This window comes from Vombatus ursinus, unplaced genomic scaffold (genome assembly GCF_900497805.2).
Source record: "Vombatus ursinus unplaced genomic scaffold, bare-nosed wombat genome assembly UNPS02014801.1, whole genome shotgun sequence".
Taxonomy (NCBI): Eukaryota; Metazoa; Chordata; class Mammalia; order Diprotodontia; family Vombatidae; genus Vombatus; species Vombatus ursinus.
The window spans coordinates 12,258,210-12,276,533 of NW_020954579.1; the positions used below are offsets into that span (position 1 = coordinate 12,258,210).

The 18,324-nt window shown below is 42.8% G+C and overlaps 1 protein-coding gene across 9 annotated transcripts in view; it reads left to right on the plus strand.

Annotated features, from left to right (window-relative positions):
* The window catches only part of TANC2 (tetratricopeptide repeat, ankyrin repeat and coiled-coil containing 2), a 519,058-nt gene that overhangs the window by 490,948 nt on the left and 9,786 nt on the right, over positions 1–18,324 (plus strand). For 7 of the 9 annotated variants that reach the window (XM_027872925.1, XM_027872927.1, XM_027872931.1 and 4 more), the window contains 7 exons: positions 689–822; positions 2,944–3,067; positions 8,229–8,404; positions 10,452–10,584; positions 11,079–11,108; positions 11,921–12,012; positions 14,887–15,033. In XM_027872925.1, the coding sequence (XP_027728726.1) occupies positions 689–822; positions 2,944–3,067; positions 8,229–8,404; positions 10,452–10,584; positions 11,079–11,108; positions 11,921–12,012; positions 14,887–15,033 (836 nt within the window). The remainder of the gene's footprint in view (positions 1–688; positions 823–2,943; positions 3,068–8,228; positions 8,405–10,451; positions 10,585–11,078; positions 11,109–11,920; positions 12,013–14,886; positions 15,034–18,324) is intronic. The other 2 variants (XM_027872928.1, XM_027872930.1) reach the window with 1 other exon arrangement.

Sequence of the window (18,324 nt, forward strand, 5' to 3'; positions counted from 1 at the left end):
GCTCATTAAAATAAATGAGTGAACAAGTATTCACTAAGTACCTACTATGTTCAAGGCTTGGGGATACAAATACAAAAGTAAGATATTCCCTGCCTTCAAGTCACTTACATTCTAATAGGGAGATATATCACATAGAGGCCAAGGTAGGGAATTTTAGTCCTGGGATTGAGTGGAGCTCCGTGGCAGTAGATTGTCTCACATTTTCCAGTAGTAATGATAGCATTAATTTGATTAACGTTCCAGTAGCAAGAAGTAAAAGGGGCATACTCACAGTGGCAGAGAAAATGGCAAGATGCCAAGCTGGGCAGACCTTGGTTTCCTGGTAGATGACTGGAGAGGAAATGAAGCATGGTGTCTGAGTCTTCTTAGATGTAGTGAGTTCAGTAAGTTTTCACCAGCTAATCAAGATAGCTCAGCTCCAGGGAGAAGTACTAAAGCCAAGTGGATTAATTGGATGGATAGTCTCTGGCGGTCTAGGTCTAGTAGGTCATTATTTGGGGGAGGGGAGGCAGCTGCAGGACAAACGGCAAAGTGGCCATATTAGTTAGGCTCTAATTTCTTGCAAAACACACTGATCTCGGTTAAATAGCAGTTGCATTCTTCAAACATCATATTGGCTGCCATACAGAAGGCTGAGACATGAAAGAATGAGAATAGATAATCGTCAGATTCTATTTTTTCTCCTTAGCCCTGACGGCTGCAGCTGGAAGAGGCAAGCTAGATGTATGTCGCCTGCTTTTGGAACAAGGGGCAGCAGTGGCCCAGCCAAATCGTCGAGGGGCAGTGCCTTTATTCAGCACTGTTCGGCAAGGTCATTGGCAGGTAAGTGAGATATATTACTATATGAACCTAAGGCAATCCCAACCAAAACTTATTTTTTTAATATATGGAACCAATAGGCCACAAACAATGCCTCCCTCAGTATAGAAGGAGTTTAATAAGCTTCCACTCATCTAGAATAGGCCCTGTTGGTTAACTGGCTATTCTGGTTAACCAGCTATATATGTCACATATAGATTTAGGTTTTCAAAGAATTAGAACATGCTTAACACCAAAACTACATGGAACTTAATTTGGTCTTTTTATGAATGTTTAGAAAGCACTTTAGGGTTGTCATTATGATCATGTGTTATCACTGTGTGTGTGAAATGATATGTGAAAGATAGAGAATATTGGGATAAAACTATACCTACCTCATGATGCACTCTAGAAGTTACATTTCTAAGTAAATCCCTGCTATCAGTAATTTGTCATTTGACTCTTCCTACAATAGTAGAATTCAGAATGTGGCATAAAGAACTTCATTTACATGAATTTTCAAGTTTTTTGGACTCTGGATGAAATGCTAGTTTACTCTAGGGAGGGAGGAGAGGAAAGAAGGGAAGGGAGGGAATGGTAGTGATAACAACCTTTGGAAATATCCAAAAGAACAAGAAGACCTAGAAGCTGAACAGTATTGAAGATAGAGTACAAGTTTTCTTTTACTGGATTTCAGCCATAATGACTCATTGCAAGTTTGCAACTTTTAGAACTCAATACAGTAACCATTATACAAAGAATTGCTTTCAAAAGTATTGTGTGGATTTCTGTTGGAGTTGGATGCTGCATTATGGCCATGGTTCCCAAACTTTATATAACATACTCCACGCTTTTCTTTTTACAAAAAAATACCCTGCCATCTACCTTGCATAAAATCATCTACATAAATAATTTTTACTTGTTTTATTTGAATAAAATTAAGAATTTATTACAATTTTCTAACACAAATCAGATAAACAATAAACAGAATGTATAAAATAATGTAAATAACCACTGTGCTGCATTCACTGTGATAGTATTAAAGAATCATAATTTATTTTCGCCATGTGCAATTGAGGAAACTGATGCCAAGAGAAAGAAAGTGATTTGTCCAAGGCCACACAGGTAGTAAATGGCAAAGTCAGTATTTAACCCAGGTCTTCTGACTCCAGAGCTAATACTCTCTCCACTGTACAGTGCTGCCTTCCAAAGGAAAAAAAGGAAAACACAATGGTGGCTGGCAGCGCCTCAAACTTTTAACTTCTGTTCTAGGACACCATAGACACTTGGGATCAAGCATGAGGGAAAGGCATGGAGTAATTGATTTGTCCCTGAGTGTGGGCCCAACCTTGACCATTCTAGCAACCTCCCTTTACCTGCAGGTGGAAATAGAAAAACAGACTGTTACACAGAAGGCCAGCACAGGAGGGACCCTTAAGTGACTTGGCACCTGAGTACCAGAGGGTCTCCTTGGACTGTGTCTACAAAGGGCAGCAGCTTAGGCTCTGATCCTACCTGGACAATGTTAGCAGAGGGGGAGGCCTGGGATTCCCTTGCGGGCAGGAACATGAGACTAGAAGTGAGAGCCCACTGCCTGCAGTCCAGGGTGGGCTCCTTTTCTGTCATCCCCTACCGATTAAAACCAACTCACTGTTTTCGTCTCACTTTTGTTGATTCTGATTTGAACTTTGTTTCATTTGGGGGAAAAGTGAATATATTTATGCTAGAGTTGTACTCAAACTTTTTAAAATACTTTCGGCTAATGCTTCATAATCCTCCCTGATAGGATCTCACAGTCCCTCAGGGAGAAACATGCCCCACAATTTAAAACACTGTATTACAAGATTATTTAGTTACCTTCACTTCTTAGTGGTTATTTTCTTAATTTCCTTGTCATTTAGTGACAAGTGAGCCAAGCATTTTTACCTGAGTCTCTCTTCTCAAGTCCCTTGTTTGTAGGTCACTGGAAACTCAGAGTTTAAGTTAAATTTTACTGAGAACTTTACATACATTGAAAGTGGGTGACAGATGGTCAGTCCCACTGGCAGAGTCTGGAGAATTCACTTAATATATGTTCAAGAATCCATGTGTCTTCACAGCAGCCTTTCTTCAGGACCATCAGTCCCTGTTTCTCTGCATCCACAGATTGTTGACCTCTTACTCACCCATGGAGCTGATGTCAATATGGCGGACAAGCAAGGCCGCACCCCACTAATGATGGCAGCTTCCGAGGGCCACCTCGGGACAGTCGATTTCTTACTGGCACAAGGTGAGTTCTTCTTCCACATCTGGAACCCAGCCCTCGGCTGTCAGAGCCGTGTCCGCCTAATTTATCACTGATTCTTGGACATTCCAAGAAGGAGTAAAGACAGTTTCATCGGTAAGGAACTTCAAAGGAAAATTCCAAGTACTTCATGACACTTCCAGTGTCTTTGTCTCATTAACAGCTGTAGATATTCATTATTTCTTGATATTTTATTTTGTCTGAAATTTTATCATCCCATATGGCATTTGCCAACTTAACTGCTGAGAGTCAGCATTGTCTTATTTGCCAAGAATGCAGATGCAACATCAGGCAAACAGAGACAACAGGACTACATTCTGCTTAAGCAGAGGTCAGAATACAAATTCAGAGAAAGTCCTTTTGTCATTTCACAACCTCCACAAATCTTTTGTTCTTGGAAGGATGTTAGAGAAAGTCATGTTCACACTACAGTCGCAAAGCTCTTCAGACCCTCCTAGTTCCTTCTATGCCGCTGACCTCAACCACCTCCCACTAAGAATAATATTTAGCATTTATATAGCATTTTTAAAATATCATCTCATTTGATCCTCACAGCAACCCTAGGATATAGGTGCTGGCATTATTTCCATTTGACAGTTAAGGAAACTGAGGCAGACAGAGGTCAAATGACTTGTTCAGGGTCACACAATTGAGAGATGTTAGAGGCTAGATTCAAACTCGAGTTTTCTTGACTCTAGGTCCAGCGCTCTATGCAGTATGGCGCCACCTAGCTGTCTCTAGCAACACGAAGGTAATATGGGTGGTGGTTTCTAAGGAAAAACAGCAGAAAGATAACAGATGTCATCGCTTCATACCCAGCCCAGAACAATCTATAGTATCACCATCAGGTGGTGGCATTTATTTTTGAGCCAGTGGGATTGGATTGATTGATTGATTGATTGTACTAGTTAATGTAACTATAAGTAAACATTGGATCTCGTTTTATGGAATTGTGTAGACATACTTTCTCCTTTGACTATCCCACTGGATAGAGATCCCACTACGCAAAGTAGTGCCCGGGCAGGAGTAGCTAAGAGCAGTTTTCCCGTAGGAGTGTTAGGAGTCCTTCCCCAACTTTCACCTCTTACACAGTCAGAGACTTCATGGCCCCCCAACCAGTTCCTCTAGGGAGGTTTAAAACCTTTGTCAGCTTTGTCAGCAGAGTGACAGGGCTGTGCCAGGATCTGTGGGCCATTCCTAAGGGCACATAGCCAGCTCCAACTCCCTAGCACCAGCTGCCAGACCGAGAAAGATCTGGGCTTCCTCCATCGATTGCAACTGCCACCAGATGACTGGTTGAGGAACCAAGTTCATATAGTGATACAGCAGTGATCACCTTTATACAGCTACACATTGCCTCACAAATGCCAGCAGAGACTCACTTAAAAACAGACTCCAAACGCCTTTCTTCTTCACTGCTGAAAATGTGCGTGTCTCGAGGCTATTTAATTTCTCCATGGTAATAGGTGATTTCGATCATGAAAATATTATAGGATGATTTCTCATTCTTTTCCCTTGTGTTCTTCATATTCCCCGTATCCTTGTTTTTGAAAAGCCAGTTTATCTCTATGTCTTCCTTTGGGTTTCTAGGGCCCTGCTCTCCCTCGGTATTGGGAACCTGAAACTTTCCTATTCAGTTAGTTCAGCCCTTTCTATCATTGCAGGAGAGCCAGTCCTTATTCTAAGAATCTCTAAGTGCTGCACCTGGGTGGCCTCTTTAGAATTCGTCCTGTAATCAAAATTATCCATTAGAATCACTGCTCCATTTACATATTACACTTAACAATATGAAAAAATGTTAACAGCTCAGCAGTTGTTAATATCAAAGGTCTGATTCCTTTCGTTCCCCCATGAGAGGCAGAGAACTGTGGTTCTCTCTCATCACAGAAGGAATGATGAAGAAGTCAGGCAAGGTCATTTCTAAAGGGGCCTCAGCCTAGCAGGAGCACAGTTCAAATGAAAACTCGGGTCCTCTTATAGCTGGGATTTTGAGTGGAGGGAGACTGGGAAGTATCCCAAACTCTCAAAGCTGATCTCTAGCTTAGTTTTATTGTACAGTCATTTCAGCCGTGTCCAACTCTTTGTGACCTCATTTGGGGATTTCTTGGTAGAGATACTGAAGTGGTTTTACCATTTCCTTCTCCAATTCATTTTACAGATGAGGAAACTGAGGCAATCAGGTGAAGTGACTTGCCTAGGGTCACACAGCTAGTGAGTGTCAGAGGCCAGACTTGAACTCATCAAGATTGAGTCTGCCTGACTTCATGTCCAGCACTCAGTTCACTGCGCCATCTAGCTGTCCCCCAACTTAGTTAACCATTGTTAATATTGAATATCAATGATGTGCAAACATTAATGTTTGTTGAATGAATGAATGAATTCAGGAAACCACTATCAGATTACTATTGAAGGATACAAAAGAAATAGAAGATAAAGCCTTGGCATCAAATCCTAGTACTCTAGTAAGAGAGACAGAATTATTGAAATCAGCACATAAAGATTTTCCAGATGGTTTATCATAGAACAGAAGAATGTAAATTCAGAAAAGAAGCAAATATAGACTAAAAGAGTGATTCAAATGGTACTGTGTAATGGAAGAAGGCTTCCTAGAGAAAGTGAGTTTTCTAGCATCCTTCATTACTTGGACCTGTAACAGATTTCTGTCACTCTTGGTACAGTCATCAGACACCAGGGTGCTACTGGGCCCTCCAGGGCACACCCAGTGTGTGGTAGGTCCAGGTCTCCTGTCCCTCCATGCCCTCTAAGTAGGACATATCTGCTGGGAGCATTAGCTTCATCAACTTTAAGCACTAATCAAGCACCTATGATGGGCTAGGCCCTGGGAATGCAAAGAGGAAAGCCATAACCCCTCATCTATAAAAAAAGGGGAGGGGGTGTGCTATATATATGACCTCTAAAGTCCCTCTAAACTTATAAGCCTATAATCAACAGTCAGTCAACAAATATTAAGCATTTACCATGTACCAGGCACTCTGCTAAGCACTGGTGATAACAAGGAAGAAGCAAAAACAATCCCTGCTCTCAAGATCTTACATTGTATTGAGGAAGGCAACATAGAAGATTAATAATAATAATAACAATATTAATAATACATGGTAGATATATTAAGTTGCAAATAATCAATAGGCAATGTGTTATAGAATTTCAGAGGAGGGAATGTGTTAAAGAGGAAGTGGAAATTAATCTCAACTTTTAAGGAAATGTAGAATTCAGATAACAGAAAAGGCTACAGCATTTCAGATGGGACAAAATTAGAACAAAAAGGAGAAGGCACATATGGCATTTGTGGGGGAAGAAGGGGGTGTCAGTAGATAGTCTGGTTTCAATGAAGGGTTCATGTAAGAGAGTAGGAGGAGATGAAGGTAGAAAGGCAAATTGGGACCAAAGTGTAGAAGGCTTAAATAACAGGCTTAGTAGTATGAACTTTCTTTCATAAGCAGTTTGTAATATGCAGTCCAATCCAATAAGCATGATTAGGTGACTTCCTCCCATGCTGTTCAGCAACATAGGAATAAGAGTAAAGAAGGCATAGGATGGAAGTAAAACAAGGTTGGGTTGGGAAGGCACGAGTGGGAATAGAATTTGAGTACAAAGGATTTAAGAGCTGAAAATACTGTGTAATTGAAGTGGTTAACCAAAGGCCAGGTCTAGGAATGGAGGGCAGTGAGGTGGAAGCAGAAGTGATGGCCTGGGAAAGCAATGAAGGTTTAAAGAATAGAATGACTAGAGGTCATGGTGAGGATAAAGAGCAGAGGGAAGGATGGGAGGGATGATATGGAGTCATCATTCTTATGGGTGATGGTGAGAGATAAAAGGTATTAGCCTTTGTGTGGCTGAGCTGAAGTAAAGGGGAAGGTCATAAGTATTGAAGAAGTTGATAAAGTGAGAGGGCAGGGTATTTAAGGGAACATTAGTATTTTTATTGAAGTCCTCAAGTATAAGGGCAGAGATTGTGGAATCGAGGAAGACTGTGAGAGCAGGAAATGTTTTATTTTTGTATCCTCAGTGCCTAGCACAAGTGCCTGGCACATAGTAGGTACTTAATCATTGATTATTGATTGTGAGGCAGTAATGATCTAGGAGACTATAAATAACTGCTATTAGGATATGAATAAGATGATAAAAACAAATGGGGATGAATCTTGAAGGAGAAAAGGTAGTTGAGTTGATGGCATCAGAGGAGAGGTTTGGAAATTTCAGTGAAGAGTAAAAAGTATCCTTAATCCTCCTTCTGTGTCAGGAGGAATGAGATAAGGTGCATGCAGTATTGGGGAGGGTAATCAGGGATGCATTATCTGCTGAGGGGTGCCAGATTTCCAGGAGTCATTTAATACTAATGTAAAATAGCTGCCTTTTTAGGCTTCTTTCATAGCTCTCCCATTTACAAATGCTTTATTCTAGCCAAACTGGACCACTAGGTATTCCCCAAACTGATTCTTCAGCTGGGACTTCCATTCATTCACACAAGACACCTCCCCATGTTTGGAATGCATTCCTTATTGATCTACACTTTTCCAAATTTTTGTCTTCCTCTAAGGCTCAACTCAGCCACCACCTCCTCCCTGAAGCATTCCCTGATTGTTCCCATCATGACCACCCCACCCCCAACTCCTCCTCAATTTTCCCAGTACTATATTTATTCATGTATCTACTATATCTTCTCAGCAAAGCATACAGTCCTTAAGTGCAGAAACTGTTATATTTTGTCTATATCCCATTGCCTAGGAGAATGCCTTATACATAGTAGGCCCTTAATAAATGTATGTTGAATTTATATAATGCATTTTAAGATTTAGATGACAGATAGAACAAGCAAACATTAAGCACTTAGTGCCAGGCACTGTGCTAAGTGCTGGATTTGCAAAACATTTTCTTCGTAAGAACTCTGTGAGCTAAGTAGCATAAATATGTATTATCTCCATTTTGCAGAAGAGGAAACTGAGTCTCAGAAAAGGAAAGTGACTTGCCAGTGGTAAGTATTGTAGCCAGGAGTAGGAGTCAAGTCTGTGTGACAAATCCAGCATCCTTTCCACTGTACTATCCAACTTGCATCAAGGCATCAGCTTTCCTTCCCACTGTGATTTCTCATTTCATTCGACCCCTGAACTCCTCCTGGTTCTTCTAGGTGCCTCCATCGCCCTGATGGACAAAGAGGGATTGACAGCCCTCAGCTGGGCTTGCTTGAAGGGCCATCTCCCCGTGGTACGCTCACTTGTGGAGAATGGGGCTGCCACAGACCATGCCGACAAGAATGGCCGCACCCCACTGGATCTAGCAGCGTTCTATGGAGATGCTGAAGTGGTGAGTAACCTTAAAGAAACAAAAGAAGCTGTCTTTGTGAACAAAGACCACGAGGTAGCAGTAGTTAAAGCTGTGCATAGCAGATGATTAAGAATAAGTGTGACTTAGATCAGCTCATAGGGAAGACAGAGCTCTTTGGGGGCCTGTTTATGTAAGTTCAACAATTTCCTGTTCTTGTATTTGACTATCTTTTGGAGTGCAAAAAACATACCAATAATCATTGGAGGCAGGGGAATTGTTACAGCCTGAATAAAGCACCTTGGTTACCTTTGACTTCTCCCTCTCCCTCACCCCAAATATCCATTCAGTTACCAAATCCTGTCCTTTCTGCCTCTACAGGATGTCTCTCTATTCGCACAGCCACCACTATGCTAGATCAGGCCCTCATCACCTCTTGCCTGGTCTATTGTGAATGCTTCCCAACTGTTTTCCATCCCTCAACACTCTCTCCTCTTCCAGCCATCCTCCACACAGCCATCAAAGTGATTTTTCTAAACCCCAGGTCTGACCATGTCATTCTCCTATTGAGAAAATTCCAGTAGCTCCCTGTTTCCTCTAGAATAAAATGTAAATAAAATCCTTTTATTTGGCTCTTAGAACCCTTCACAACCTGACCCAGACCTACCTTTCTAGCTTTTTAGATAGATGATATACATAAAGGTAGAGCATTTATTAAGTAGTTACTCTTAAGCATCAGATAATGTGTTAAGCACTGGGAATATGAATATAAGCAAAAAACTATAGTCCCTCCTCTCAAAGGGGTTATATTCTAATGGGAAAAGACAACATATGAAAAGGAGCTGGAAAGCCAGGGGATGGAGTGAGGGAGGGGGAATCAAGGTCACAGACAGTGAAGGAAAGTTTGGAATGAGTGAAGCTAGTAGGGAAGTGAGCATAGATGACATGGGTATCTCCTAAAATGGTGGTCTGGTTCAGGGATTCACCCGTCAGAAGTGAGAACCACAGGACTGGAGGTGAGAGTGAATTATTATACATTATTCCCAAGTATGGTTCAGCCACGCTGGCCTTGTTGCTCCTCACACATGACGCTCCATCTCCCAGGCTCTCATCTCCGTACTTTTTCACTGGCTGCTCACCGTGCCTTGGAATGCACTCCTTCCTAACCTCTACCTTGTAGAATCCCTTTTCTCTTTCAAAACTCGGTTCAAGCGCCACATTTTACATCAGATCACAGCTCTTAGTATCCTCCCTCCCAAATTGCCTTGTATTTTGGTACATAATCTCCATATACTTATCTAATAATAGCTTCCTCAGGGAGAAGGGAGCACGGTGTCTCCCTTTCTACTAAGGGGCCTGTCTGCTCTGAACCTGGGCGTGCATGGAATAGACTAGGTTTGGTCCTAGGGAAACCTGTCCTGAATGAGAGAGTTTAGATTCCCTTTCCTCATATGCTTTGGTTCCTCAAGGCTCTTACCCTAGTACCCTGAGAGGGGGCGGGAATCACTGCAGGGCTATAATAGACACACAGATAGATATATGTGTCTCTAAAGCAAGGAATGGAAAGATATTTGATGTACAGTATGAAGTACATGGGATAAGAATTTATTTTTTATATACAAAAGAAATGCTAAACATAAAATGCTCACAATCCCACAATGACAGACTTGAAAACAAGATTCAGTAATTTCACATAACTATTGGTGGCCTAATGGATAGGTTGCTGGACTTGAGTCAGGAAGACATCTCTCTGTGCCTCTAAATCTATGAGAGTATAACATACTCTTCCAGGAAGTTGAAACTTAAACCTCATCAGAACATAAAGCATTTTGTGGGACCACTGAATAGCATTCTTATGAAGTATCCCCTTAAAGTCTGTCCTCTGGCCAGCTAGGCTAGGGCTCCTCCTCTTGTGGGTCGTGTTTTCCAATGTATCTCCATAAATGTTTGTTGATTAACTAGTTGGTTAGTCTCACAGCTTAGCTAAAACCAGATGCTCTAGAACAGAAATGCAGCTGCTTAAATCCCCAACAGATCTGTGCTATCCCACCAAGCCCAGACTAATGACTGTATTTATTTGATGTCCTAGGTACAATTCCTGGTGGATCATGGGGCCATGATCGAGCACGTTGACTACAGTGGGATGCGTCCCCTGGACAGGGCAGTGGGATGCCGAAACACCTCTGTTGTAGTCACCCTTCTGAAGAAAGGAGCCAAGATAGGTAGGGGACAGGAAGAAGGTGCTGGCCACCTGCACCCTGGGCAGGACTGGTCCCTCAGTCTCAATGCCCCAAATGTGTAGTATGAGCGTGGGCGTGCTGCCCACACTCCCTGACTCTGCAGCACTGTTGCCCACGTAAACAGAAAGATGACTGGCACAGAGAGAGCACCATCGGCGCTCCTGTCTGTAATACCCTGTGACCAGCGTTTGCCAGCGGTCTGCTAGGCCTGTGGCCCTGATGCCTCTGTACCAGCCCCATCTCACAGCTCTCCCAGTGAGCCTGCTTCCCTTGCTCTGTATGTGCTTAGATTCTCTGGTCCCTGCGCTACTGCTGCCCTCAGCTGCTCCCCCATCCCATGGGCATAGAGAAGGGGTTGGCTGGTATGCCAGCTTTCTTGCTGCCTGCCTCTCACTGCTGCTTTTTCCTTCTTTTTTTTCACCTTCATCCATTTTTTTTCCTCTCCTACAACTTTTTGTTTTCTCCTTTCTTTGAAGGTTGTCAGACGTTACCGAGTCGCCCACGAGGTATATCTCACCGCTGTCAGCATCAGGCCCAGTCTGATGGCTTGGTCAGCTTTGCCTTCTCCTCTTTGATTTAGCTTGCATGAGTTCCCCACACTTCTAATCTTTTAATTTACTTCACCTTAAAAGAAGATTTATTTTAATGACTGTTGTAGAGAATAACTTGAACTTTTGACAACTAACCCTGGGAAAACTGGGTGGGTTCTTTCAGGCAGCCTATGAACTAATCAGCTTAACCCTTCCTTCCCCCTCTTTTGGGTGAAGTCAGCTCTTTTCTGGACTGTTTGGCATTGGCACTATAAGCCTGGTTCCGAGTGGACCTCTCCTACTCAGGGAGCCATCTTTGGTCCTTGTACATTGAGAGAGGTTTTAGCATTTTCACTGGTATCCTTTTTACAAAGTGCTTCTTTCACAATCAAGAGGCCTAAAAGCTGGGGTTTTTGAGTCCCAGACTCCAAAATACATTACCCCTAAATTTTTAAAATCTTACCATGGTATCTGCTGTAAACCATCTCTTCTGATTGCCTGATTTAAATTTTTTTATTTTATTTTTTTTTTAAACCAAATGATTTCCACAGACTCTGCTGCCCTCCTGTGGCACTAAGGTCATATTTTAAGGTGAATACAAATCAAACCCTGCTTGTTGCCTTGGAGTAACTTCAAACCTGAAAGATAAGAAATGAATTATGGAGCATTCTGCTCACACCAAGTTGTTCTCTCAGCAGAAATTCCCCCAGGATATTTTTTTCACCTAGCTTCCTGCCACCCTTGCATTGTATGAGTTTTTTACCCATCATGCATCCTGTACACTACAGGTCCAGCCACTTGGGCGATGGCCACCTCCAAACCAGACATCATGATCATCCTGTTGAGCAAGCTGATGGAGGAAGGGGACATGTTTTATAAGGTATGAAGAGCAGTGGGCAGCATGATTTCAAAGTAGATATCGGTTGCTTTGTAGCAACTCTACCTGTGGAGTCCACCAGTCTTGATCAAACTAACCTTTGTTCTTGGAGGGAGATTTCGTAAGGAGAAGTGAATGGAAAATGTCACTTCCCCAAGTTGCTCTGGAATTGGAACTGAGAAGGTTCTGCTTCTGTGCATCCCTTCCTCTTACGGTGACCAGTCCATGGCTGTAAGCAGAGGTCAAGCAGCCTGATCAAATTCGGTTCACATTTTTCTCAGAGCAGAGGCTGTGTGACTGCTGCAGATTGGATTTCTTCTCAGGTTGGACTAGGAGACTTCCCTCAGATTTCTTACCCATGAAATGAAAGAGTTGGACTGAATTATCTCCACAGTCCCAGCTCCAGATGTATGATGTTATGTTCTCTGAGATCTCTTCTAACTTTCAAGTTCTATGACTCATTTCATACCAGAACCTAATCTGACAGTCTAGATATTATTGAACCTATTAAATGGGAAAGGGTAAAAATCAGGGAGCAGAGTTAAGTCAAAATCATTTTGCCCAACAGCCATTCTCATTCTGTAGGGAAAGGAAGTTAACTCTTAACTTTGGCAGGAAGTCACTGATCTCATAGATAATAGACTTGTAGTAAAAGGTAATAACTTCCTAACCTAGGCTGTGTAGTGTAGTGGATAAAGAGCTGGCCCCAAAGTACTTGGTTGAAGTCTTGCCTCTTCTGCATACAGACTGTGTGACCCCAGGCAAGTTACTCACCCTCTCAGAGCCCCAGGAAATTCTCCAAGAACATAAGTTGCAGAACCGTTGTTGATCTTCATGTTTCTTCACCAGGCATTTCCTGTAAATCACCAGTAAAATCACAGGTCCCATCAAAGGAAAAACAAAAAAATTCCCAACATTCCTAAGTATGAGCTCTGTCTTGAAGTCATTCATTAAATAGAAAAAAAAAAAAGTAAATACACTTCCCTCCCACCTTTCTGCTCTTAGTTTCAACCCAGGATTCTATCTTCTAGCCTTGTTTTCCCCTTTCTAGAGTCTTGCAATTTATGGTCAATTTTCTAAGAATATTATGTGTCAGAAGTCATCTTGCTGGGCTTAAATGAACTGGTATAGTATCTCTCAGCCCACCCTTATGTCAGAAGTGGACAGTGGATTCTGAAGAAGCCTTTTGTTTCTTGCGCAGCCTAAAAGCAAGAGCCATGAGGATCCTGGGTCCATAGAAGCTTTGTCACCCAAGCCCTTATTTTGTGTGGTTTTGGACAAGAATGTCAGCCTTCTAGACCTTTATGTCTTTATGTCCTAATTGTAATCATGTGACTCTGAGGTCCTAAAGTAACAAGTATTCTTGCCTCTCTAAGATATGGTATAACTTGTCCCTATGCCCACCCAACTGGCTGACTTAGAAATGTTCTGTGTCCCTCCTTGGTGAATGGGAGGAAGGCAAAGAGAGATTCTGACTTGAAAATCCTTGATGAGAGGCATCTTGGTATAGTAGATAGAGAGCTACCCTCAAAATAAGGAAGGCCTGGTTCTAGACCTACCTCTGACGCACACTGGCTATATGACCCTGGGCAAGGTACCCTTTCAATGCTCTAGATGACTCTCTAAGACTTTATTAAGCTGCATAGAAGGTACCAATCAGCATTGGTAAGGGGAATTTCCTTATGTGGGAGTTTAAAACAGCAATGAAGTCACGGGTTCAGTCCTTATCCCTATAATCCTTGATAGATGCTATAGGCATGGTGCCGGAATGGCCAGTTCAAAGTGCAGAATGCTCACGCAAGCATTCCTCAGTCTCTCTGCTTCCTAATTTCTGGGGATGCAAATCGAGGGATATTCTAAGCTTCCTGTGGTCACACCACTGAGCCAACTTCATCCCCACTGAACCTTGCCCCTCAGCAAGGCAGCACAGTCCACCCACACTGGGTTCTGCTACAATGCTGATTTCTCCCATAGACCACTTAGGGAATGACTGATTTATAAATTGCCCAACGCTACCCAGTTGTCTGGCTTCCTAACTTTCTACCACTCCTTTCCTCTGAAACAGGGAAAGGGAACTGGAGGTTATTCTCTTCCACCTTCTAAGGACTAGGAGGAGTAGCAGCTGGACTGCCTCTGCTTTTCCTGTCCTTTGTGAGAAAGGGGAATGGTCTCCTGCTGTAGGCTGGCAAAGTAGGACTTCAGACTGGAGTATTTCCCCTAAAAAAGTCAATTGCAGAAATCTTAACAGGAAGTCATCCCCACCCTAGCATTTCTATAGCCAGAAACAGAAAAGAATCACATACTTTTAAGAGAGAATAAACAACGAACAGTGCCTGAGTGGGCTAGAGAGTTGACATCTCTAGCATTTATGTGGTCCCTTCAGCCTGGTGTGGATTATGCCCCTAAAGCAAGAGCATTTTCCCTCTAGGGAAAGGGGCCCTTTTGTAGCCTGAAGACCCTCCTTGTAGGCCAAGAAAGCCGGCAAACACACTTTTTTTTTCCCCTGAGTTGTTGCTGCCCTTATAGGAAGAAAAGTGGACTGACTCCAAATGTCTTTCCATTACAAGATTCAGAACAGTTCCATGACAGTAACATGTTAGGGAAGCCTACCTTCTGAATCTTACTTTTTCTAATCGTAAGTATTCTATCAGCCATGTGTTCCCAGTCTGGTAGGTTCCATGACATTCATGTTCCCATCATCAACACTGAGCAGGTTAGCCCTATTCTTTCCCCAGGATAGGGGTTAGAAATGATAGGCAGAAGAGAAGTTAATGATTAGCTGGTCAGCATAGCTGCTGTGATGAAAAGGAGAGTGGGGACAAGGCTGCCACAGCTGCAAACTAACGAGTGTTTTTCTCCATTGTGTACTCATCATAGAAAGGTAAAGTGAAGGAAGCTGCCCAGCGCTACCAGTATGCCCTGAAGAAATTTCCCAGGGAAGGGTTTGGTGAAGACTTGAAAACCTTCCGGGAACTAAAAGTCTCTCTCCTCCTCAATCTCTCCAGATGTCGCAGGAAAATGAATGTGAGTGCCATGAGTTGTCCCATCTCTTCTTACACCCTGGAAGCTGCATGCTAAGTGGATCATCTCACTCTACCAGTTCTTACTGGGCCCCTGCAGTGTATCTCTCCCACTTAGCACCTGGCTATCCATGGAACACTGGCATTAAATACCTTATGTGTGCCGAGCATGGGCCAGGCAAGAATGTGAAAACTATCTAGAGTCCAAATTAGGAAAGAGTACTTTGCTGTTTTATGATTTTTCATGATACTGGATTTGTTCTTTGGGAGATAGGAGAGCAATAATCACTGAAATTCCGCTTAAATCCCCAGTGAATTGGAATAGATTGCCATCACCTAACCTACAAATGCGTCATCGTTCAACATCTAAAATTCCTTCATCTGATCATGATCTGTTGTCGTTCCACCTGCCTTCCGCCTTATATCCTCCAAATCTGTTTTTTGTTCTCAGTGAGACCTCCAACCCCTCCACCTGTGGTTCAAGCCCAGGCCATCACCATGTGCTGGCTACACTCTTGTACCTTCCCCACCTTGACTCCTTGGTCAACTAGTCTAGCTCTACAGTGTCCTCCTTTCTCAAATCCCTTGCCCCCTTATGCACCTGAAGATCTTGCCCTGCCAAGCCTCAGCCATGGATTACTTCCACCCATCTACTATGGCTGTTTTGTCCCTGCTCATGTGCTGCTAAAAGAAAGATAGAGAAAATCACAAAATGGTCCAGACTGAGGCCACTATAAATTTATGTTACATCTCAACTGGGCCCTCATTGCAATAAGACAGTCCTTTTATACCTCCCTAATTGACTCACAGTCCCACTCACACAACAGCTTTTCTAAATCTTTTCAACCCCATTCAAATCTCCTGTGGCTCCCTCTCCTTCCCATTAGCCCCCATTCCTCTCAGCTGAGGCACATATATGTGTGCTCAGCTGAGAACCTTGCTTCATATTTCACTGAAAAAAAATGGAGATCATTCACTGAGAGCTCCCTCTTCTACCATCTTCGTCAACTTAACACATCACTCAAATGTCTTTTGCCACTTTCTTCTTCAGCCCTATCTCACAAGAAGAGGCGACCCTTTTCCTTGCTGAGGCAAACTGTACTCGTGTGACCTCATTCCTTCTCCAGCACATTGTCTCCTCAATTATCACCACTCTCTAACTGATCTTCAGTGTCTCTGTCTGTCTATTGGCTGCTTCCCTACTGCCCACAAATATGCCTATGTCTCCCTCATCCTCAAAAAACCCTCACTTGATCTTCTATCACTGATGGCTATCATCCTATATCCCTTCTCTCTTTTGTGGCTACACTCCTTGAGAAGGCCATCTACAATTGGCACCTCCACTTCCTTTCCTCTCACTCTTTTCTAAATTCTCTGCAGTCTGACTTCCAGCTTCATCATTCAACTGAAACTGCTTTCTCCAAAATTACCAATGAGCTCTTAATTGCTGGATCTAATGGCCTTTTCACAATCCTCATCTTTGCTGACTTCTCTGGAGTTTTTGATGCTATTGATCACCCTCTTCTCCTTGATATTCTCTTCTCTCTTAAGTTTTTGGAACACAACTCTCTCCTGATTCTCCTACCTCTCTGATTGATCCTCCTCTGTCTCATTTGCTAGATCTTTATCTAGATCACGTCCAGTAAATGTGGATGTTCCCCAACACTTTATCCATGGCCATCTTCTCTCTATATACCATTTCACTTGGTAATCTTATCGGCTCCAGTGGATTCAACTTTCTTCTCTATGCTGATGATTCTCAAATCTGTTTGTCCAGTTTGAATCTTTCTGCTGGCCTCCAGTCTCCCATCTCCTGCTGCCTATTGGACATGTTGAACTGAATGTTCCATAAACATCTTAAATTCAGCATATCCAAGACTGAACTCATTTATCTTTCCCCCCACATTGTCCTTTCTTCCCAACTTCCTCATTACTGTCTATCCTTATCACCCAGGCTCCCAAACTAGGTGAAACATTTGACTGTTCATTCTTTCTCATTTCCCCATATCCAATCAGTTGCCAAATCCTTTGATTTCTCTTGTATATTCCTCTTTCTCTCTTCTAACACTGCCATCGCCCTGGTACAGGTCATCATCTCTTTATTCCTGGACTATTTGCAATAGCCTGCTGGTTGGTCTGCCTGCCACAAGTCTGTCCTTAATCCAGTCCATTCTCCACTTAGCTGCCAAATTGATCTTCCTAAATCATGTCTGACTGTATCACCCCCTCAGTAAACCTCAGTGGCTCTCTATTCCCTCCAGGATCAACCGTAAACTCTGTTTGGCTTTTAAAGCCCTCCGTAATCTGGCCCCTTCCAACCTTTCCTGTCTTCTTATACCTTATACCCTGTCATGTGCTCTGTGATCCAGTGACACTGACCTCCATGCTATTTCTCACACACAGCTCTTCATCTCACAAACTCCAGGCATTTTCTCTGTCTCCTATACCTAGAATTCTCTCCCTCCTCATCCCTCTCCTTCAAGTCTCAGCTAAAATCTCATTTTCTACAAGAAACCCTTCCCAGGCCTCCTTAATCTTAGTGCCTGCCCCCCAAGATTATCTTCAGTTTACTCTGTATATATCCTTTTTGTACATAGCTGTTTGCATGTTGCCTCCCCCTTGGTGACTGTGAGCTCCTTAAGAGCAGGGACTGTCTTTTTGACTTTCTGTTTCCACCACTTAGCACAGTGCCAGACACATAGTAGGTGTTGATTAGATTGTTGACTGATTTACCAACTTTTCCAGCTAGATACAGAGAAACTGGGCTCTTCTAGAAAAGAACTCTATTTTTATCCTCAATTTCTGAGGGATTATGTAGCAGCATGACACCCAGTGATGGCCCCCACCCACTTCTCTGCTCTATTTATTTTAAAGGATCCTAAAAAAGAGAAATAGGGAAAGGCTGGCAGGAGCTCCAGGGAACTGGAATTCACCCCTCTTCCATACAGATCTATTCTTGCTGACTTTCTTAGGTGATGATTTTCAACTGTCTCCAAGCTTTGGCTTTCTTAGAGCAATTGAAAGCCATCACGTAAGAAAGCCAACAAGTATAAGTCTGTGTGGAAGAGAGGTGCATAGAGCTCCATAGAGCTCCACAGAGCTACTGCCAGCCTTCCTCTATTTCTCTTCTTGAGAATCCTTTGAAATAAGTAGAGCAGAGAAGCAGGTAAGGGGCATGAGTGGGTTATACATAGACAAACACATGCATGCATAGGTGCATGTACAGAGTCATACGTGCATCTGTATGTTTGCATACACGTGTGTGTCTATACTCACATACGTATATGCAAATGTC